Source organism: Calonectris borealis, chromosome 1 (assembly GCF_964195595.1).
Source record: "Calonectris borealis chromosome 1, bCalBor7.hap1.2, whole genome shotgun sequence".
NCBI lineage: Eukaryota > Metazoa > Chordata > Aves > Procellariiformes > Procellariidae > Calonectris > Calonectris borealis.
In genome coordinates, this window is record NC_134312.1 from 59908633 (window position 1) to 59931626 (window position 22994).

The following is a 22994-nucleotide window of genomic DNA, read 5'->3' on the forward strand; positions in this document are numbered from 1 at the left end:
GCAGGGGATGAATAAGAGCTAAAACACATAGAAACCTCTAGACCTTGTAAAGATGCCAAAAAAACAAGTAGTTTGCACTTAAGATAGCAAAAGAAATGTAAAAAATTAAGGAAAAAAATCCCACAACATTCTACATAAATTTGCCTGCCTCAGTTTGTTCCTAACAAAATTTTAAGCATTTGAGTTCAGATCAGGGTCGTCTGAAAAACTCAGGATCCCTGCTTCTGCACTTGTCTTCTCTTCTGAATCAGGGTGAATTTTTCTTTCCTACACTCTGCTTCTTTCTCCCTTATCCAGCCCTGCAGTTAACCTTTGGCTAAACTTTGTTTTCTCTGTGGCTCTTTACCCAGCAAGCTTCCCATGCCGCTGGGTCCTTTACAGGACTATCACCTCTCCAAGTCTGATAACTACAAAACCAGGAACTTGGTGTTAATGCTTATCCTTTAGGTTTTGTATGTAAGAAAATTCCATTGCTTCAGTCCCTCTCCTTTCAAATAAACTATCCTGGATTGCTTTCTATAGGCTTTATTTCTTCCAGTGTCTTAAGCTGCTCTGCTTAAGTAAGGTTTAATGAAATCCCTTGCCTTAAATACAGGTGACTCCACATATGCAGAAGCATTCAATAATCCATAGAATTCATAACTTGCATGTTGTCAAGTTTTCTGAATTGTTGGACCTGTTGCAGCATACATGCACAGCCTTTATCATAACAGGGCAGCCCTACTATCTCTCTCCGTTGCCTCTCTTATATCTTCCTTCCGGCAACGATCACATGTCTGCTCACAATTCCCTTCACCTGTTTCTGTTCTTGAATCAGCTGGTACTCATTAGGCCACCTCTTAATTCTTCTCCACAGGACCTACTGTGATGATAAGTCATTGACTGCTGTCAGCCATGAAATAATTATTCAGTTTTGTGTTCGGATTTTGTTTTGTGGACAGTGGAATTTTGTAGGTAATTTTATTTCTTTGGTACAGTTGTATTAACACAGAAAGTCTGAAGCAAAAGGCTTGTCACAGACAGAAAAAAAAATATTAAATCTGAGACTGCCAAGGCCCAAAAATAGAGCAATAACCCCAAATGAATAATAAAAAATAATAGCTTTATTATTATTTATTGCACCATTCAAAAGTGTACTACTTGCTTCAGAGCACAGCAATGTTTCTTGCAGTGTTCCCTGGGAAATCTTCTGTCCCAAAGTCACACAGACCTCGTTACGTGTTATGTTATTTTATTTTGATTTAGATGAGATAGAAAGTGCCTAGACATCAGCTCAGAGCACTCTGCCAGTTACTTAAAACTATAAAACTCAAGTGCAGTGCAATCAGTTTAACTCTTCTACCAAGCAGCACACACAGTCAATCAAATAGTAGTGGTCCCTTTCAGTAGTCCACTTACTTCTTTTCAAAGATGAGGTGAAAAACACAGTCCTTGCATCGCCTTGAAAACTGATAGGAAGCAGATCAGGGTAGCATGTGTTGGCGTTTACCTACTAGGCAGTAGGTCCCAAGAGACATTTTGCCATGTCTGTATCTTCACTGACGTAAAAATATTTTCACATGTCCAGTCAGGTAATAGGACTAAATCAAATGCTACCTTGCCACCAGCCTTGCCAACCTCAGATGTGCAAAAATTATGAGTTAGACCATCTCAACATTTATGTCAAAAATAATTTGATTTCTGAGTCTTAAGATCAAACTCAGTCCACTTTTGATTTTATACTTTTATTTCAAATGGGTCCTGGAATTGTCATTTGCAGCAGGAAGTTGGGGTGTTACGAATATACCAAATATATCAAGGTACACTTGAGAAGAATCAGCAATGTTAGCAACAAAACATGACTTGTCCAGCTGTACGAACCCTGAGGAGGTCGTCCCAGAAAATGTCTTCGACTTCGCACTTTGTAACAAAACATGGATAATTTTTATACTAAATCAATAGATTTCAACTAGTTATGTATTTCAGATCAAGAAGCTAACTGGTTGTATAATTCCTGGCATGATTTCCTTACTGCCTTTTACATACCAGCAGAAATATGTACTACTGAGAACACAGTAGTGGAGTTTGCTGGCATTTAAAGCTAAGGCTGCATAAACACTGAGCTGGAGTCATTAGTTGCTCCAACTGCCAATCTTCAGGCAGTGAGGTGATATTTTCTTTCAGTTCCTTTCTCAGACTATGCTATTTCTTCTAAATATTATGTAGTAACAGTTCAACTGTTCTCATTAATATAGCTACAATTGTTCAGATGTACAAAATGTTAATTTTTAATTTTGGCAAAGCAACATTTATGACCTGTTGATTTATGTCCGTAGAATAGCTAGAGAGATGTCTAAATTTTTTCCATATTTTGAAATCTTGATGAATGTTGTTCTGAGATTTACTTCCATATCTTGCTACCTTTTCTGGTAATTATTTGAGAAGGTAGCAGAATCCAATGACAAGAATAGGAAGAGATAAGTAACATCTGTGTCATACTGGATATTCACCAAGCAGGGAGTTATGATTGCCAGTGAAGTCTTTAGCTAGATTTGCATTGTAATTGTATGTCTGATGATAACATAGGTTGGTCTTGTGTGGGTGAGTAGCACTGCTGTTTTTCTTTGTATGTGAGAGTGTCTACACAACACACTCTTGCTGTCCAGTAATAGCAATGCACATCCAAATGAGTTTTAGTCTTCCTAGCTTGGGTATCAACAGCTGAGAAATAACACAATTTCAGTTCCATACCTTCCAAGTTGGATGGAGAAAGATAACTCAGTATTTTATTGCACTTCTAATTGTAGCATGGCTCTGTCCTTAATGTTGACAGTTCTGTATTGTTACACCCATGATTTTCAGGCTTTTCAAATCTGTCATTTATTTTTTAATAACCATTTGCTTGAGCGTTCAAGTTCCAAAATATCAGTGGCCAAACTTCAGAATCTGTCTTGAGACATTTTTCAACCTCAGATTTATCCATAAGCTTTGCTAATGGTAAAAATAATAAATTAGAAAATTTTTGCAGGAGAAAGTCTGCAAGCAAATGTAAGATATTCTATCCAAATAGTGTATTAAAACCAGGATAGCTATTTGTATAGATAACAGGAAGTGTGTACACCTGCATAACTCAACAATGGAAATTAGAATTGAGGTTTTGATTTCTATAGCTGTTTTTTCATGAACTCAGTTTAGAGGACTGCTCACCATTCATGTAAATATGAAACAATAGAAGAGAACAAGCAATGAGCAGGTCTTTATAGCAGGGAGATAGTTTTGAGTCAGAGGGTAAGAAATGTACTTGTTAAGGAAAACTGCTAAATAATAACTGCATGATTCCCATTTTCTAAACCACTCAAGCTGGTGTTTGATAAAACCAAAGGGACTCTCTGCATTGGAAAAATTATTAAATAGCAAACATTTTGTTTAATACATGCAGGTAAAAAGTTATTTCAGAGAAATACCTTAGTATAAGGTACTCGCGTATCTTCACTGTAAAGGAGTGTCTTGCTAATTATGACACTGTGGATAATTCTCACTGTCTTTTGCTTTGTTTCAATTTGATTTCATTTGAACATTTTTGAACAGTAGTTGAGTTTGAGGGTTTTTTACCACCTTTCAAGCATTTGTACTCTGTGTGTATATTTATAGCTTTATTAAAGTTATGTGAAAATATGTCCCCTTTGAAAACACATCAGCTGCATCCTTATTTGCTCCCTTAAAATTTGGTAGCAATAACGTACTGGAAAGTGATAGTAGAATGTGTCGCAATTGTTGTTTTTGGTTATGGACCTTGGTTTCAGTTTAATTTATCCTTTTTATACTTTATATCTAGCTTATTTTTTAATGCTGTTTTAAACAAAGAAGATACCTTTTGAAAATGTGAAAATGATGTGTTTCGTATTTCTGGAATATAACTTTTCAGTTAGAAGTGTTGAATTGAACCATTTTGCTTTTTTCAAAATTCCCTTGTTGTCTTTTTCAGCCAAAATACTTTCCAGAATTTGACCCATTCAATGTGTATTGAATGTTTCTGTCCTTCTGAACCTCTTAATTCTCAGCAAGCACATAATACTGTGTTGCTGAATAAAAACAATCTGCTCCTCAACGTGAATCAGCTGGGGCTACTGTTTGGCACTAAATGGTAACCAAAATGCCGTAGCTGGACTGTGGAGGAAATGGGGAATAGGAAAACTATTTTGTCTTGCATACATTTCTAAAATATATTTAACTATATATTAATTGTCTTTGAATTAAATCCTTCTGTTCTTGACTGTCTTCCTAGACTAGAGACTGGCAGGCAGCCCTATCCAGAACAGAAGAAACACATGCTTATCTTTTAGTGTGGTTTTAAAATTAGTAGGACCTGTAGCTCATAGAACTTCAGCATTTGTCCAAGTTTACCGTGCACTTAAGCACTGCCATGAAGTGCCAAGTCTGCATAAAACGGGGCTGTATTTGAAACACATCCCTGCCTCACAATGCTGACATTAAAGAAAAATGCAACTTCAAGTATATTCTGACAGAAATGTTTTGTTTCCTTCTTTTGCAGATGGGAAGCCCGTGTCGCTGTCTCCACTTGAATCCCAGCCCCACAGTCCTCAGTACATGGCGTCGAGCCAGCGGGAGCGCGAGAGCTTGGAAGTCCGCATGCGGGAGGTGGAGGAGGAGAACCGCGTGCTTCGCAAGCAGCTCAGCCTGGCACAGAGTCGCAGCCCCTCGCACCACCGTGGCAACCACTCCAAAACCTACTCCATGGAAGAGGGGACAGGCGACAGCGAGAGCCTGCGGGCTGGCATTGTGGCAGGGAACAGCTCCGAGTGCGGGCAGCAACCAGCAGTGGAAAAATGTGAGGTAAATAAACAAAAGGAACATGCCAGAAACAAAGCTTGATAGATTTGATCCTTTAAGGACATCACAGATCCCTATCTCCTTCCCCCTGAAACTTTCTGCTCATAAACCAGCCTCTTAAAGGATTACTGGGCGCAACTTTTCATATAATTTTTAATTATTCTTTTTTTAAAAACTTCAAAACATTTAATCATCTGAATATCTTTTGAGTTATTATTTGGTCAGACTTTTTTGTCTTTTTAATTCTTGTGTCCCCAAACCTGGTGTAAAAATCAAAGCTCTGTTCCAAGCTGACTTCAAAACAGCTGTGCTGATTGTGTGGCAAACTGACCCCGTGTGTTTCTAAATTAAATGAAAGCACCACGGTGCTTTGAAAAGCCTTATTCCTTTGTTTGTGCATCTGTACTAGAACAGTTCAGGGTTTACCATTTATTAAATTGTGGCTTATGGAGCCAGCCTGTGCTTTTGACTCACTTTCAGGAGCGTATCTGGATGCTACTGTGGAACTACCTGCTTTGCGTGAGCCCTCCACAAGAGGTGTGGTTAGCTGCAGGGAACAGGAGATCTGTTTCTAAGAAGGTTTTGTGGGGTTGTTTTGGTTTGGTTTTCCCCATTTTATGCCAGTAGGTTTGTGGATGTCATCCAGCTATTTAGTTGTCAGATATCTGAATGATGACAGTTCCAAATACGGATAGATCCAAAACAGAAAGTCTTGCTTAAAGGCCTTGTGCCTATCGCAGCTGGTGAAGATGTAAAAAATAATTCCTCCGTTTATTTCTACAAAGAGGGTAATACCGTATCACCTTTTATCTTGCTTTCTGCTACTGGGGAGATAAAAGTTGAAAGAAAATAAGTGGGGGAGAAAAAGAAGTCCTAATTATCTCTTCAGATAAAGTCTATTTAATGGGCAAATATCAAATATTGTTTAAAAATGAATTATTGCTTTCCAGTTGGACATCTTTGTCCATCAGTGTGGGAAAAGGGACCAACATTATTTCTAGGAGAGGGAAAAGAGGGAGTCTGTTTTTCATTTTTCCTCCTCCTGATAATGAGGGTCTGATTTTCCTCCCTGCAAGCGTTTTGGCATTTCTTTTAATAAGGGAAGGTTCAAGCCATCAATAAGCAAATCTCACTTCTCCCTTATTATCATGCCAAGCAGTGATGAGCTGAATCTCAGTTCTTGGTTGTTCAATGTACCAACCAATTTGGGACACAAAAATAGCAGCTTAAAGGAGGAATAGTTTAAGTGGCCTTTCAGTTTATAATATGTTTTGCCAATAAATTTACTTGCTCAGTGGGGTTTAGCATTGTGCTGAAGGCAATGGTTATATAAAATGCGAAACCTCACTTTATTTGCCAACCCCCTATCTCACCGCACACTATTCTGATAACGAAATAGCTTTTTCTTCTTTTTCTTAAGGAATTCACTCAGTAATTTAGTAACAGCAATGGAAGTTAAAATTAAACTTCCTTATTATCAGATTTGCCAGAGGTCTCGTCATTTATCCTATTACTGTAGATTCTGGTTCCAGGTTTGTGTGAGTGGTATCTTGACTGCGTTCACCCTCTATTTTCAGTGTTTCAGCGGTGTAAACTAAATCCTTTTTAGCCTCTGACTCTGGAATATATCACAGCAAGAGTCAACAACTTGGGTAGAAGGAGACAAGGGTCCTGAGAAGAAGACTGGGGCTCTGGGGGAGACAAAGAGAGCTAGGAATAGGTTGTTTATTTTATTGAGGCAGTTCTTTGAGATTTACTGAAGCTGACATTTCAGAATCTAATTTGGGATGGTCTTTAGTGATAATTAAAACATTTGAAATTGCAGTTACAATGAATGAACATTAGATATCTGATAAAGCATAATCTGTGTGATAATAAATGTGATCTATATAAAAAATAGTGAGTTTGTTGCATTCCAGCCACTGCTTCCTACTCTGTTGCATCATAGGAGAGCTCTTCTGATATTACAAAATGGACCAGCATTATATTGCAAGAAAAAGTCAGAGTTCCAACCAAGAGCCTTCTCCCTGGAGAGAGCAGATACCTGTCGTGCCTTCTCAGTAGGAGACAATTTTAACACAAACCTTGGAAATATAAGTAAGAGTAGTCCTTACACATAGGCACAAATAACAGGCTTCAGAAGAAGAGCATAATGCTGATGGAAGCAAACAGAATTATATGACTCTCTATTACGATGTTATCGCAGTATCTTTCCAGCTTGTGCCTCCATAAACTGGGCATTTAGTTTGAATTAAGTGTGCATTTATAAATATTTTTAAAAGAAATTATATATTAGAAAATGGTTAATTAGCAGTATAGCATTTAGTAGGTTAGCTGAATGCTTAACATTTGAAGCATTTTTACAGGCATATTTGTATTGTTACTATTCTCAACGGTGTTGCTCGATAGGGTCAAGTCCGTAGCCAGAACCATGAAAAACAGGCCCTCACCAACTTAAGCACTGTAAAACACAGGAAAAGCAGATGTTACCTGCCTCTGGGAAACATTTGTAGCATATTTACATTTTTGTAACATGCTCTTAAAATCTCTTAACCACATTCAACAATTATTTATGAAGAATTAAGTAACTGCAATGGAAGGCCTTGCTAGTACTACTGGAAAATTATTGAAGTATGAAATGCTTTAGCAAAGATTATTTTTAACTATAAGAACTAATTAGAGTTTGTTAAGCTCATTATTTCACCATTCCAAAAAGTAGCCTGAGGAGGAAAAAAAATAACATCTGTTTATCTAGGCACCTTATACTCCTCATCAGTGTGGGATCTCAGGCCCAGTTCTTCATGTGGTTTTGGATTTTTTCTTCCCATTAATATTACCGCAAAATGGACTTATATGAAATACTGCTTTCAGAACCAGTTTTTCCTGGTCTGTAGTGGCTAAAGTAATAGTTTCTAAACCATGTTAGTATGCACCTTGGATTATTTAAACTCCCTTTCCTACAGAAGCTTAACTTCCTTAAATGCCTTTCAATACCTGGGCCTGAGTGCTCCCTGAACTATTTAAAATCAAAAATAGTTCACTTTGTGTCCCTGATCCCCAACCTATAGGAAGAAAAGCTTGTAGCTATTCATATCGGTATGCATAAGCAGAGGAAGAATTCATTGAGTCTGGAAAGCAAGATGTATCATCATTTAATCTGTTGCTGCAGTGAGTCCCATTGTCTAAAAGCAGCTCCAGTGAATGGCCTGTGTCCAGACTTCTTGCAACATCTATTAGTGATGAACATGCCTGTCATTCAATTTAAAAAGAGCGTTATAGGAGGATGGACACTTTCAAGGAGCTCAGTTTAGTCCCACGGTGACTTCTGAATATCCAGGCTAGAGTTTGACAACTAGAATTATCACAGATTGTAAACAGTGAGGAGCAAGTGTAGCATGCAGAGCCTTGGTGTGAGATGTTTGGAGGGACACGTTGAACCAAGCAGATAGGCTGCCGCATGTTGTGGAAGTTGGAACATTCTTGGCTTATCTGACTTCACTTCTAGGTGTTAGCTGCAGTCGTCGAGTCCAGAGGTGGTCGAGTCCAGTGGCCAGTTCTGGTGGGATGGGGGTACAATCTTCTAGCCATCTGCAGATGGAAAATGAGGAGTTTGAGAGAGCTGTGATGCTGCTGACTAGTTTTATAATCTGGGAGCTGATGCTTATAGTAGTATACTCAGGAGGATGCAAGTTCTTTGAAGTGCTTCCTTCTTCCAGCTGCTATTACCCTGTCTTGCCAGGTTTGGCTACAGCCAGCTGCTCTCTATCCAAACATGTATTTGGAACAAGCATGGAGAAAACTGGAAATAAAACTTTTTTCTTTAGGATGCAAACATCTGCAGACAGTTCAGGTCGTTGAGCTCATGTTGACTTATCAATTTTCCCACTATTTTATTTAACAGTTAAACAATGCGGGAGAGGAAAGTGAATGAAGAAAACCAGGAACAGACAGAGCCTTGCAGCATGCTATGGGCAAAAACTGTGGAAAAAAAGGACCAGGTTTCTATTCTCTTTGAGGATTATTGCTCTTTCCTATAGCTGATCACAGGCAGGAATAGAAGTAATAAATCGTATCAAACACCACAGAGAGGCTGAGCAGAAGGTGTATGGATGCCTGTGTCTCTGAACTGGAGAAGGACATTCAGAAGAGCAGCAAGTGCTGTCTTCTACCAAGGAAAGCATACTTCTAATTTTGAAACGAAGTGATTTAGGAAAAGGAGAACAGATGCAGGAAGTCCTTGACAGAATAAACTCTGATTCTGTGGGGATTTGAAAGGTGGAGAGAGAGGCTGTGAGGAGAGCTTTTCTGACAAGTAGAGGTAGTATAAAATGATGTTGACAGTGATATGACAGGGCTATTCTGACAAAACCCATAAAATGCTTCTGTCTGGTCCAGTGTCTGCAGGTGAAGTGTTTAAAGCAGGCATGAAACCATTCTCAGTTAATTTGATTTTAATTGGCATTGAAGGGAAGGATCTTAGGTCTTCCAAAAGTCTGAGAAAGAACCAGGTGGCAACCAGAGAGGAGGCAGTGCATGCAGTGTCAGGCATCTGTGCACCCACAGGAACCCATGCCCGTAAGTACGGTACAAACCGCTGCTGCAATAGAAGTTGTCAATAAGCAGCCTCTGTTCTCCCCTATTGTTATCACAAGAGAGAAACACAATCAATTTTTGCAAAGTGCTGAGCATGTACAACTCCCATTGACTTTAACATAAACTTAAAGCGCTGAATACCTGACAGAGCTGTTGCCAAAGTGTACTGCAATATCTATTCTTTCTCACACCTCTCTGGACAGACAGTTGTCTTATTAATTCAAGTCCTCTTAAAACCTCAGATCTTCAATGTGCCTCAGCTTGTGAGGCACACCAGGGCTGGAGGCAGCTGCGATGTTCATGTGGGCGTTGCACAATGGCACAGCCTCTTGGCAATTATATTATTCAAATTGTGCCCTGTACCAGGCAACGTTAATGGATGGGCCTATGGACTCTTTAGACGTGCCCAACACATGCCACCTCTTGTGTGAATCTGCTTCTGTTACAAGCCAGACTTTGGGAATCTATGACAATGTGAGGCGGCAGAATTCCTCATTTGTTCTCTGCGTAGTGGACTTTCTGTGGAAAATTAGAGCTGTGTGTGTGAGAAACCCGCTAACCAAGTTTCAAATGGAAGCCAAATGAGGCTTCCCTGCAGTTTCACAGCTGTGTCCCCAATCACAGCTTTGTGCTGCCAGTATGGTGAACTCTCCTTCATTTCTGTGACCACTAAGAAACAGAAAAATACGGAAGCTGGAGTCAAAACTTGCTAAGATTAATTTTCTTTTATCCCCAGGGAATAGCAATGGCTAATTTTAAAACCGGAGAAGAGTTACTTAACAGCATTTTTCAAATTATTACTTAATACCTTAATAATAATGACTAGTAGAGCCTTTTCAATTTTCCCTTTCCTCTTGAAGAGATGAGTAAACCTCTGCCTCATATTAAAAGGGAGGTAAGAAGGCACAGAATAAGTGATAATTGACCAAGGTGCTGGGGTGAGGAGAATGTGTGTATGTGGGTTGTATTTAACTTCACATTAACACTGCCCAGTACAGCCCATACTGGTAGTCACAGGCAGGGAAGTGATCACCTGCCTTCACAGCTTGCATCCTATCTTGTCACCGGGATGCACCCAGCCCCTGACAAACCAATTGTCCCACCCATGCTCCCTCTCCTTAGCAGCTGTCCTTAAGACAGAAATAAAGCAAAATTTCTAAGAGCATATCTGCTTCTAAGTATCAGACATAATTTTAAACTTTAGATCAGAAGGTTGAAGTGTCTGCATGTTTACATACTCAGAATTTTGTGTGCTGCTAAATGGGTATGGGAATGTGTGTGTACACACGTGCACACGTATGCTTTTAGCTAATAAATGCAATTCTGTTCAGACATATGATGTAATGCAGGGATAGTAATGACTTTGGAATGATGACAGTGTTATAACTCAATTAAGATATTTTTAACAAACGACCTCAAGTGGGCTGCGAACAGCTGCAAAACGCCCACTCAAATCTTTAACAATCACTGCGCTAAATAATAGCACTGTCATGTATGTGCTCTCCTTAATGAATGATAGAACACAGTAGTAGACTTTAATTTTTGTTCTTTTTGTTCCTTTTCTCCCACAGACCATCCACGTTGCCATTGTTTGTGCAGGGTACAATGCCAGTCGGGATGTTGTCACACTTGTCAAGTCTGTTTTATTTCACAGGTAAAGGTAGCTTTCTTTTCTTGTGTATTGTATATCTGATTATGGCTAAATAAGCTCTTTTTACATTTACTCTCTTACTTCAAAAGAAAGTCAGATTCCCTTCCCTGGTTGCTTTTTCTTTGGAAGGAAGGAAGCACGAAATTTATGACCAGCACAAATAGATTCACCTGTGTAAAGATTTCTACAGTGAGTGAGAGGGATCAGAGATCCACCTGCTACTCTTGTTGCATTGTGGGAATAGTGACACTATGTATCTGTACTGTAAAGCATCTGCACACTCCTGAATGTTGTAAAATAATAATAATAGTAATAACAGCATTGTATTCATTTAGCCTATTTCTGGTATCAGTTTATAGCACATGTGTAGATGGTAATTTGAAAGCCATGCACATAAATACACACTGGTTACTTGACCATCCCAGCTTCCCATTTAGACATTTATTTTTCAAAGTAAACCTGTATTATTTCATTAAAGTCAGATTATTTATTCTGTCTTTGAAAGAGCTACGTGCAGCCCCTCAGAAGGCTTTGCATCCTGGTTTTAGGACATGGAGCACAGTTAGATCCCAAAATCGAGAGGCATAAATGTACAATGAAGACAAAACAACCAAGTCCCTTAATAAACAGCAGCTCCAGAAAAAGAGAAATGGTATTAAACGGTGTGTGGGTGTATGTGTATATCCCTCACCCAGTTTGGTGATGTCTCTGAGAGATGTTTTCTAACAGTATTGCAGAAAGTGGATCAAATAGGGACCTGAGAGACTAACCAGACTTTGACTCAAACAGGACAAATAGACTAGTAAAACATGCATAGAGTATAAAGAGTTTACTAAGGAGGTAGTTTCAATACGCTGCTTTATATTGAATGATATTTTATACCAGGGAGGATGACTCTTGTTCTTGTCATGTGCTAATATCTTCTTAGAGCTAGCTGGAGTGGGGCGTTCCAGTCCCCTACCTTGCTCCTCATGTTTGCCTCCAATCCTCTGCTGGAACAGTCTTAGCAATCACTCCCTTACAGTGGTTTTAGTACACCATTTTAACTATTACCCATTTTTGGTAAGCTTCGTAAAAGAAGATAAATGCTTACCTTGTACAATGTGGAAAAAGACTCGGTAAATATTGTTTAAGAGGTTGGCTAGAGTGCAGACGAAGAGGGGAAATTCTCCAAAATATGAGAGCAACTTTTACTATCAGCACATAGCCTTTGCAAGTCTTTCCAGAAGTAGCATGTTCATGTTAGATGAGGGCTAGGAGCGGGAAAAACAATGCTAAAATAAACATAACAAAAGCAAAACAACAGTAAAAACCTGTATCATGCTCTGTGCAGAATTTTTCTGAATGTTAAAATCCTGTTGAATTTTAAAACTATATCTATTTCCAATTAGACTTCTGAATTATTCAGTGTAAACTGGCTTTATATTGCAAAGATGTGGGGTGTTTTGTCTATTTTGATTGTTGTTTCTAAGGGATTTCTTGCAAATATGCATTTTTATGGTGACATGAGTTATCCTAGTGATTAGGTTCTTGGCGTTTTTCTCTCCTAGTAATTGCATCCGTTTTGAGAAGACTCTAATATTCTGTAAGTTTCCAAATGTGCTGTAAATAACAGGAATCTCACAGCTCAAAGGTTTAAATAGTCTCTTTCTGTGTTACTTAAAGGAAATTTCCGTGTTTTACATAAGCCACTCATCTGAACAATTAGCAAACTTATAAACAATTCTGCCATAGAATGGCAGAAATATGTAATTTGGAAATATATTTAATTGAAAACATGAAACAAAACCAAAGGGAACTAACATTGGTATTTCTAAGTCTGGTGGATTCTGCCCTTGTCAAGAACATATTTACTATTTGACTAGGAGTACTGCTTGTCTCGAAGGATTTGTCTAGCTCAGCAGAGGTGATCAAGATAAAGTATAGCTAGTGAAACTTTACTACAGTTAGTTACAATCAAGATAACCTATCTCGCTTGTTTGCTCAAAACATAAAGACAAATCTTAAGTCCATTCCTGCCTAGAACTAGCTTTTCTCACTAGGCATTAAATTGTTCGCTAGAAAGGGAAGATGTTCTCAAAGAAGAGACAGAGCTTCTTACAGACATTTCTTCCTTATCTTCTAGAAAACGCAGTCTTCTTAAGCATCTGTTGATGCTATGGCTACGTGTGCAGAGGTCCATGCCTCAGAAACACTCCTTTCTTGGATCTTTATCTTTGGAGTGGTAATGGTGAAAAAGGCTGGAGAATAAACATCAAACAAACAACAAACTCAGCTGAAAATTGATTTAGAACCAAGATTCCTTGCATTGCTTGCCATGTGCAATGTTATCTCGGAGACTTCAAAAATTATGATTGGAAAGAAGGCTGATTTTAATTGCTAGGGTCTATTTAATTGTGGGAAAGAAGGATGGAGACAGGTCATGATACTGCATTAGGAGGAATGAGTTAGGAGAGTTGGAGGTGGTTGGTTCAGATGGTGGATGCTTCATGACATCAGTAACAAGTTCACCATCTGACTTGAGGGTCATCAGTGAAAACAGGCATGGAAATGTCTCTTCTTCTAACTCCTAAATGTGCACCAGGAAATGCATCCTAGCTGGTGTTGTCCAATAAGCCAAACAAAACAGACATTTGAAAGGACTGTATGTTTCCAGTGAAGAAGTAGTTTGCTTGTTCTATCCTAATCTCTAAAGTTAGGCTACTGGTCCTTCATTTGTAGGATCACTACATTCAATCTCAAACATAGTTTTGCAAGAACAGAATAAACGTGCCTCCAAACATATTGTCAAAGAGATTTTTTTTTCCTTTTTTGAAGTTTCTGACTATTAGTGTTCAACCAAACCTGATATAGCAGTTGCCGAATTTGCCTTAACAAGAGTCACTGGTTTAAGCTTGTTTCATTCCAAAAGTACTTTCAGAAAGTTTGTGTCTGTCCATGTGCTGTCCTGATGGAAAAAAACCTCAGAAGCAAAAATAGCAGAAGAAATACGTTCTTGTTTTGACTGCAGAAGAATAGCCAAATTCATTCCAAGCGCAGAATCAGGCTGGAAAAGAGTGTATTGTATGACTGAAAGACGCTTGTGTAGAAATCACAGCTGTTATTATGTAGCCAGGCACAGTGTGGGTTCTCCTTGGGCAGCCATTACACCTCAATCCTGCCCTGCAACACCCTGAATACAATCTACTGGTTAAACAACTGGCCGCTCAAAGCAACCGCAATATCCTTGTCTGTTCCTGCTGCACATCACTTGGTGTTTGTTGTAAGAGCACCAATTTCAGTGAATCTGTCTGGAATTCATGGAGATGTCATGTGCTTTTATTAGCATTTCCACCTAGCTTAGTAATTAAAGCATGTTTTATCTGTGCATTTTGATACAAAAAGAGGCACCTAAATACTCTACTTCTGTAGGGAATCCTTACTTCTCTAATATAAAAATTCTGAGAAAAGGAGGCCATGTCAGTCTAATCATCTTCCCTCCATGCATGTCCTATGCATTAACTTATTTTTTATACCCCCAACTTTGAGCTGGAGTGCTAGATAGAAAGACACAAAGTAGCAGGGGTGCTGGGTCATCAAAAATAAAAACTACAGGAGTTTCTATAGATGGAATGTGCTGTCTCTCCTTTCTTGCATGAATGTACAGCAAATCCTGCATATTGAACATTTCAGCTCTCTCCAGGTCTAAAAAAGCAAGTTTCTGATTCTAGTCATTTAATATATATTGTGAGACTTATGGAAGCTACTTGTCCAAACCATTTGAGAAACTATAACTATCTTCAAGTTCCAGAAAGTGGGGAGAGGAGAGGGAAGATGTGGTTGATTCCTGATAAAAACACCACAGTTCAGAAATGCGTTTCATTCCCAATGCAAAAAAGGAGCTTGATTCCAGTTTTTTCTTTAGAAAACGTATGCTCAAGCCACAAAATCCCAGCAGCTTTTAACACCCACTTTGACATAACTGACGGTCTGTTCGCAGGAGGAGACTCAGCAGAGCTGGGATAGTGCAGGGATTGCAGACTATGATAAATATGCATTGGCAGCGCTGCACAGAGGGAAGCTTGTAGAATGAGTAGTTAGTCCTAGTCTGCAACTTTCCTGCTTTCCTCTCTTGGGCATCTAGTGCCTAATTATGACAGATTTTATAAATCTGTTGCAGGGGCGAAAAATCTTCTCTCTGAGCCAGTTTAAGGCAGCCAAGCTCATATCAATGTATCCTAACTGCAACTCAACTTTAGTTTTTCCAAAGCAAAAGACTAAACACTAAAAATTAAATATACTGGGTCAAATGGGCAAAACGAAATGCAAGTGCTTTTGGAAACAGTGCATATAGAATCATAGAATCATAGAATCATACAGGTTGGAAAAGACCTCTAAGATCATCGTGTCCAACCGTCAACCCAACACACCATATCCACTAAACCATGTCCCTAAGTGCCTCATCTACACATCTTTTAAATACTTCCAGGGATGGTGACTCCACCACTTCCCTGGGCAGCCTGTTCCAAGGCCTGATCACTCTTTCAGTAAAGAAATTTCTCCTAATGTCCAGTCTAAACCTCCCCTGGTGCAACTTGAGGCCATTTCCTCTTGTCCTATCGCTAGTTACTTGGCAGAAAAGACCAACACCCACCTACCACCCACAAGTTGTAGAACGCAATGAGGTCTCCCCTCAGCCTCCTCTTCTCCAGACTAAACAACCCCAGTTCCCTCAGCCGCTCCTCATAAGACTTGTGCTCCAGGCCCTTCACCAGCTTCGTTGCCCTTCTCTGGACACGCTCCAGCACCTCCATGTCCTTCTTGTAGTGAGGGGCCCAAAACTGAACACAGGATTCGAGGTGCGGCCTCACCAGTGCCGAGTACAGGGGCACGATCACCTCCCTGCTCCTGCTGGCCACACTATTTCTGATACAGGCCAGGATGCTGTTGGCCTTCTTGGCCACCTGGGCACACTGCCGGCTCATGTTCAGCCGGCTGTCAATCAGCACCCCCAGGTCCTTTTCCTCTGGGCAGCTTTCCAGCCACTCTTCCCCAAGCCTGTAGCGTTGCCTGGGGTTGTTGTGGCCGAAGTGCAGGACCCGGCACTTGGCCTTGTTGAACCTCACACAGTTGGCCTCGGCCCATGGATCCAGCCTGTCCAGGTCCCTCTGCAGAGCCTTCCTACCCTCGAGCAGATCAACACTCCCACCCAACTTGGTGTCATCTGCAAACTTACTGAGGGAGCACTCGATCCCCTCATCCAGATCGTTGATAAAGATATTGAACAAGACCGGCCCCAAAACTGAGCCCTGGGGAACACCGCTCGTGACCGGCCGCCAGCTGGATTTAACTCCGTTGACCACAACTCTCTGGGCTCGGCCGTCCAGCCAGTTTTTTACCCAGCGAAGAATGTACCTGTCTAGGCCGTGAGCCACCAGCTTCTCTAGGAGAATGCTGTGGGAGACAGTGTCAAAGGCTTTACTGAAGTCCAAGTAGACCACATCCACAGCCTTTCCCTCATCCACAAGGCGGGTCACCTGGTCATAGAAGGAGATCAGGTTGGTCAAGTGGGACCTGCCTTCCATGAACCCGTGCTGGCTGGGCCTGATCCCCTGGTTGTCCCGGACATGGCTCGTGAGTGCCCTCAAAACCAACCACTCCATGATCTTCCCCGGCACCGAAGTCAGGCTGACCGGCCTGTAGTTCCCCGGATCCTCCTTCCGGCCCTTCTTATAGATCGGCGTCACATTGGCGAGCCTCCAGTCATCCGGGACTTCCCCAGTTAACCAGGACTGCTGGTAAATGATGAAGAGCGGCTTGGCAAGCTCCTCCGCCAGCTCCCTCAGTACCCTCGGGTGGATCCCGTCCGGCCCCATAGACTTGTGAGCATCCAGGTGGCGTAGCAGGTCATTAACTTCTTCCTCTTGAATTATGGGGTGTTTGTCCTGCTCGCCGACCCTGTCTTCCAGCTCAGGGGGCTGAGTACCCTGAGGATAACCACTCTGACTACTAAAGACTGAGGCAAAGAAGGCGTTGAGTACCTCAGCCTTATCCTCGTCCTCGGTGGCAACGTACCCCCCCGCATCCAATAGAGGATGGAGATTCTTCTTGGCTCTCCTTTTGTCATTAACATACTTATAAAAGCATTTTTTGTTGTCTCTCACGACAGTAGCCAGGTTGAGTTCTAGCCCGGCTTTTGCCTTTCTAATTTCCTCTCTGCACAACCTAACGAGATCTCTGTACTCTTCCTGAGTTGCTTGCCCCTTCTTCCACAAGTGATAAACTCTCCTTTTTTTCCTGAGTCCCAGCCAGAGCTCCCCGTTCAGCCAGGCCGGTCGCCTTCCCCGCCCGTTCTTCTTGCGGCACATGGGGACAGCCCGCTCCTGCGCCTTTAAGACTTCCTTCTTGAAGAACGTTCAGCCTTCCTGGACCCCTTTGCCCTTCAGGACTGTCTCCCAAGGGACCCTCTCGACCAGTGACCTGAGCAGGCCAAAGTCTGCCCTCCGGAAGTCCATGGTAGCAGTTTTGCTGGCCCCCCTCCTTACTTCACCAAGTATCGAGAATTCTACCATTTCATGGTTGCGAAGCCCAAGCCGGCCTCCGACCACCACATCTCCCACCAGCCCTTCTCTGTTCGTGAACAGCAGGTCAAGCGAGGCACCTCCCCTAGTGGGCTCGCTTACCAGCTGCGTCAGGAAGTTATATAGTAGTATGCAAAAAGCAGCTGCATTTCTTTTTCAAAACTGAAGCAGTATCCTGTGGCTAATAACTCTCCTTGAAACTTTTGTGACTACTGGTCCAAGTTACATCGGTCGTTTTCAATGTTTTACTCCGTTTTTGAAAATTGTAAAGCTTAGAGTGCCACAGAAGCAGCCCATGAGTTATAGTTTCATATTGCAAAGATCATTTCTGTCTCTGCTTCAATATGTCTTAACTTGAGTAAGAGCTAAAATTATTTTTAATGTACTCTTATCTTTTCCAAAGACATGCTAAACACCATGTTTCATTTGGGAACAAAGACAGGCCAAAATTACACAATTATAACATGTTGCTGGCAGTTAGGTCAACCTGAGAATCTGTGAAAAATTAACTTCTCTTTTGTGCCAGCTAATGCTGCTTTTTTTTTTTCCTGTTAGTCCCTCTTGTTTGGAGAAGTTGTTGTGGTTACTTCTTTAGCTGTACGCTCCATCGATCCAACAGCAATAGTGGCATAGTAATGGTGATGGGGTTTTGTAGTGTAAACAAAACCAGTCAGCTAGACAAATGCTTTCTAATACGAAGTAGCCTCTTTGCTTTAAGAAGGCTGCTTATAATCTTAAAGTTAAGCATATAAAGTCTAAGCATTTTTAAGGTTAGGATATTAAACTGTGTTATAGATTGCTGCATGAATAATAAACTTTTTTTCTTAGAACAAGTAGAATAAGGCAAACCAAATGAAAATCTAAATTAAATAAAAAGAATGACATGTAATTGCTAAGTAAGAATCACAAGTCAACACTGGCTGGTAATTAAAGCTTATGTAATCTAATGGCTGTATTCCATGGAGACCACTTTGCCTTAATGGAGTTAATTTGAGAATTTAAAACCTCTGTCATTGTTTCCAACTTTTCTAACATGTCAGTCTATTTTGTGGGAGATTCTTCTGGCAAAAACTATAAAGCATGAACTGGTTTCTCTGATCCATACAGATGCATCAATAATACTTCTTTTTGTATTTTCTAGCTGTCCTAACAATGGAGGCACAATGGAGAAAGCAATGTTTAAAAAAATATCTGCCCATGAAACCTCTTATTATTTCCCAAAGTGCTTCTATAAGTTAACACAAAACAAGAAGATCCATGAATGAGGCAGCTAGTGCATCTTTAAGATATCTCCCATAGTTTGGGGAGCATTTTAATCAATACTAGATGTGAAGGGATCTGAAAAATCTGTAATGATTTTCACATTAAAATTCTCCCCGTATGAGAGAGGGATGGTCATATGGGCATTAGGAAAAAAAAAATTTCCCAAGCTGCCTTTTATAATTTCTGTTTTAAGTTCTTGTAACCATTTGTTACAGATATAAAAGGTATTAGCTTGTTGTGCTTCCCTTAATAAAGTACAGGTTTTGGAAATAAACCTCCTGGGCTACTGACCTTTTTATATTCTTAGAAAATAAAATTCCTCTGTTGCAGAGAGAGAACTGTGCAACCAAGCAGTTGCTTTTTGAATTGCTAACAATTGTGCTATGGAATAATATAGAAGGGAAGAGTGAGTCTTGGTTCACTACTCCCTTTTTTAATTGTAGATTTTTGTATTTAACTCTGTGGCAGTAGCTATTTGAAAAGAATGGGCCACAAATGCTTGAGCAAGCAGATCAAAACTCTGATGAAGAACAAGAAGTTTTGAAATGTAAAAATAAGACATCATGATAAAAAAAATATATAGAAACGGGTACCTCGGAATAAGCTCCTAAACTCATAGCCTGACTTTTAAAATTACTGACTTCTTTTCATTTTACTAAACTTTATAGGACTTCAGCAATTCTGAAAATGAGAGCATTCATTTAAGCTCCTATATTTAGGCCTAAGGGCCTATATTTAAGCATCCATGCTTGAAAATCTTGGCCAGAATCTCTTTTCATTCACTTTTGAGGAAAGCAATTTAGGAAAATAAATGTGTGCTCTTTACGTATGGTTTACTTTGTCAGATAGTGTTCTGATCTTAAGATAAGTGGAAATAATTTAATATATGAAGATTTGCAGTTTTCTAAATAGACTGGTTAAAACCTTGAGTTTCCACTTGATGGGAAATACCCATATTTTGAAATGGCATTCTTCCGAATTAAGGCATTAGCACATCAGCATTTTCCATGTAGCAGAAACTGTGAAAAGTTGTAGTTGGTAAAAATTTAGATGTTCAAAATCTTTGAGGTAAACGAGGTTAACTGATTTCTGGACTTCAAGAGAAATTCTCTGGCTGTTTCAATACCTGCTTCTATAGTGAGGAATCTGGAAGATTGGGGCTTATAGTTCAAGGCCTGTCTGTTCTGAAACCGGGGACACTTAGAAACCTTGACTTCCAAACATAGCAATTCACATGAATACTGGGAATTTTCCAAAACCTCTTAATTTTGTAAGAGAAGTTTATCAAAATTGTCATATATTGACCTGTACTATTCCATAGTTGCATATACTGTCACCATTTACAGTATAGTGCTTTCTAGCAGTGCAAGATATAACCAACCTGTACCGTGTGTGGTTCTTTCACTCTCTTGACATGCCCAGTGGAAAATGAGTTATAAGGGATAACATATATGTGAAAAATAAACACAACACACAGCTGTGCTTTGAATTGGTTAGAGAAGTTGAAGTCAAAGGAAGTCCACCTCACATTTGGAATGAGAGGAGGTTTGTGTTGGTCATCACTTTCTCTGAGACTTAATTCCAGGTTCCCTTCAGCCCAAGAAAGATGTCCTGCACTGAAGTCCTGAGGCTCAGGGAGTTGAAAAGAACCTGTTGGGTCATCTCATTAGCTCCCCTGCTATAGCAGGAAACCACAGCATTGAAATCCTTTTCATAACTTGATCTACTTTCACAACAGAAAGAAGGCGGGTTTTTCTTTAACCAGAGCATCATATTTTTCCAGTTCATGCTTTCCAGTTTCCACTAGCAAACTTCAGTGTCTTCAGCTCCTTGTTAAAATTCTTCAAAAGCCATGCCACCCTTCCTTGTTACCCAAGTGAGGGACTCTGAAGCCTCCCTCTGGAAGACTTGGATATCTCCCAAACTTTTTAAACTGTAGCTGCTAAATGCCAGTGAAGAATAGCTCTCACATCGCTATCTCTTAACTTACCATAGAAGCAATACAGTTTGATACGAGTATCCCAAAATGTCTCTGTTCTGGAAAAAGACCAATCTGAAGAATGGAATAGGTTTCACTGACACCAAAGGGTACAGCAAAACATCTGAGTAATGAAATGTAGCTTTTGGTGGAATCCTTCACAATATCCTGATTGTCACCCTAATTCTTACAGCCAGTGATTCAGTCATGTTGGCAAATAATTAAGAGGAAAGATGACATCCCTTTCTCATATTTCTTGAGAAAGATTTCTCATCTTACAGAATCTCTTCCGTATCTTTTACAATGGATGCTGGTTGATCTTTAAGCTTCTGAACTTGTTTTATAAACACTTTGAGGCAATCCATATCTTTTAGGCTTTGCATATTGCAGACACCAGAAGAGGTAGAAGATGTCATCTGTGTGTATGCTAGTACTGTTACCTTCAAAAGGTCTTCCAGGTTTGAGTCTGTGCTCTGTTGGCTTCTAACACCATGCTAAACCTCACATTTCACAGAACTAAAATCTCGTCTGGAGTAGAATTTTCTGTGACTGATGCACATTTAGTTGTAGATGTCAGTGGGTCACTATTCTGTTTTGGGGATATATTTTTGTAAGTGATAATCTTCTGCTTTGCCTCCGACACATACTTTCCTTCCAGCTGAATCTTTACCATGAGGCTAACAACTTGAAAGAGATTTCTGTGTAGGAGTACAACTACTCCTTTTTTCTTTTTCCCAGTGGGAGCTGAACTAAAGAAAATGTCACCCACTTGTTCCCATTTAAGTCTCATACACTCTGGGTCATTCAGATAACTATAAACTGCTACTGAACATCTGAGTGTCTTTGTATCGGATTTTTTCTTTTCAAGTAGTGTGTTTCATCTTCAAATATTTTATATCAATTCCATTTAACCAAATGATGGTTTGAAATAAGATGTAGCTTTCTTATTTTTAACTAATTTTTTACTCTTCTTATTCTACTTTGCAAAATATAGATAAATGACCCTAAAAAAAAAGGAAAAGAAATTACTAAAGAACACCAGCTGGGAAATAGTCCTACCAGATATTAGACTCAGCCCCTGCTAAGCAAATGGACCTATGTGGAATGTGTATGTTGACATTCAACACCTATTTGCCTTGAGATAGTGCTTTGCCTGTACCCAAAGCCACTGGTGTCGTACTTTGTTTCTCTTGGCCTTTTCTCTGCTAATGAAATGTATGACCTGATTACTGCTATTTCCCGATTTTTTCTTGGCAAGGTGCCTGGTTACTGCGGAATTTGCATGTCCTCTTCTTCTCTCCTGCTGGGCTGGTGAGGCAGATAGAATTGCTGTGATCCCTTTAGCTTGGTAATGGGACGTTCAGCAGCTGGCAGCCTACGCCTTTCCCTCTCCCCTCCTCACTCCATGGCAAGCTGGAGATCAAAAGACCTTTGTCTTTTTGGAAAGCATGTTGTGGCTTAGTGTTTTGGATATTGTTAAATGCAGATCAGCTGTGGGTTTATTCTGCCATCATGACTATCTCATATATAAGGCTTCCTACCAGCCCTTTTCTGCTTTTCCTGTAAGCACGTAATTTGATCCACAGTGCCCTTGAAGCCAATACCACAGCTTCACTGACATCCCTGAGTATTGGACTGGATCTTAGGTGCAGTGTTTCTAACATTGCAAAATCCAGCCATACATTGCTTTTCACAACAATCTCCTGTTCCTGCTGAAAGGTGTGTTATGATATTGTGAAACTTTATATGTATTTTTACATTTTCTTGTGGATTTTGTTCAGTGAGAAACAGTATTACTCATTAAAGCAAGAAGAGTAGCATTAAAGAAAAAGACACATATTGTTCATTAATGCAGGAAATGGAGAGAGAAATAACCTTCATCTTTTGGGTTAAGCCCAAAAGTGTAATGGAAGTACATTGGCCTGAACTAACATAGATTTCCTCTCTTCTCGTTCACACAGCAGAATGTAGTAGCATCAGTCGTCTTCCACTTTAACCAGCACCTGAAACTAAATGCTCTTCTTTTTAGATGAAAAATATCAGTTAACAAGTACACCCTTTTACCTTCATAAATTTCACAGAAATAAGACTCCACTATTCCACCCTAGGGATCAAAGAA

General features: G+C 40.0%; 1 protein-coding gene across 1 annotated transcript in view; it reads left to right on the forward strand.

Moving 5' to 3' along the window:
• Positions 1 to 22994, forward strand: part of LARGE1 (LARGE xylosyl- and glucuronyltransferase 1) — a 202961-nt gene that overhangs the window by 50503 nt on the left and 129464 nt on the right. The window contains exons 2-3 of the mRNA XM_075156462.1: positions 4532 to 4833; positions 10995 to 11077. Of these exons, the coding sequence (XP_075012563.1) occupies positions 4532 to 4833; positions 10995 to 11077 (385 nt within the window). The remainder of the gene's footprint in view (positions 1 to 4531; positions 4834 to 10994; positions 11078 to 22994) is intronic.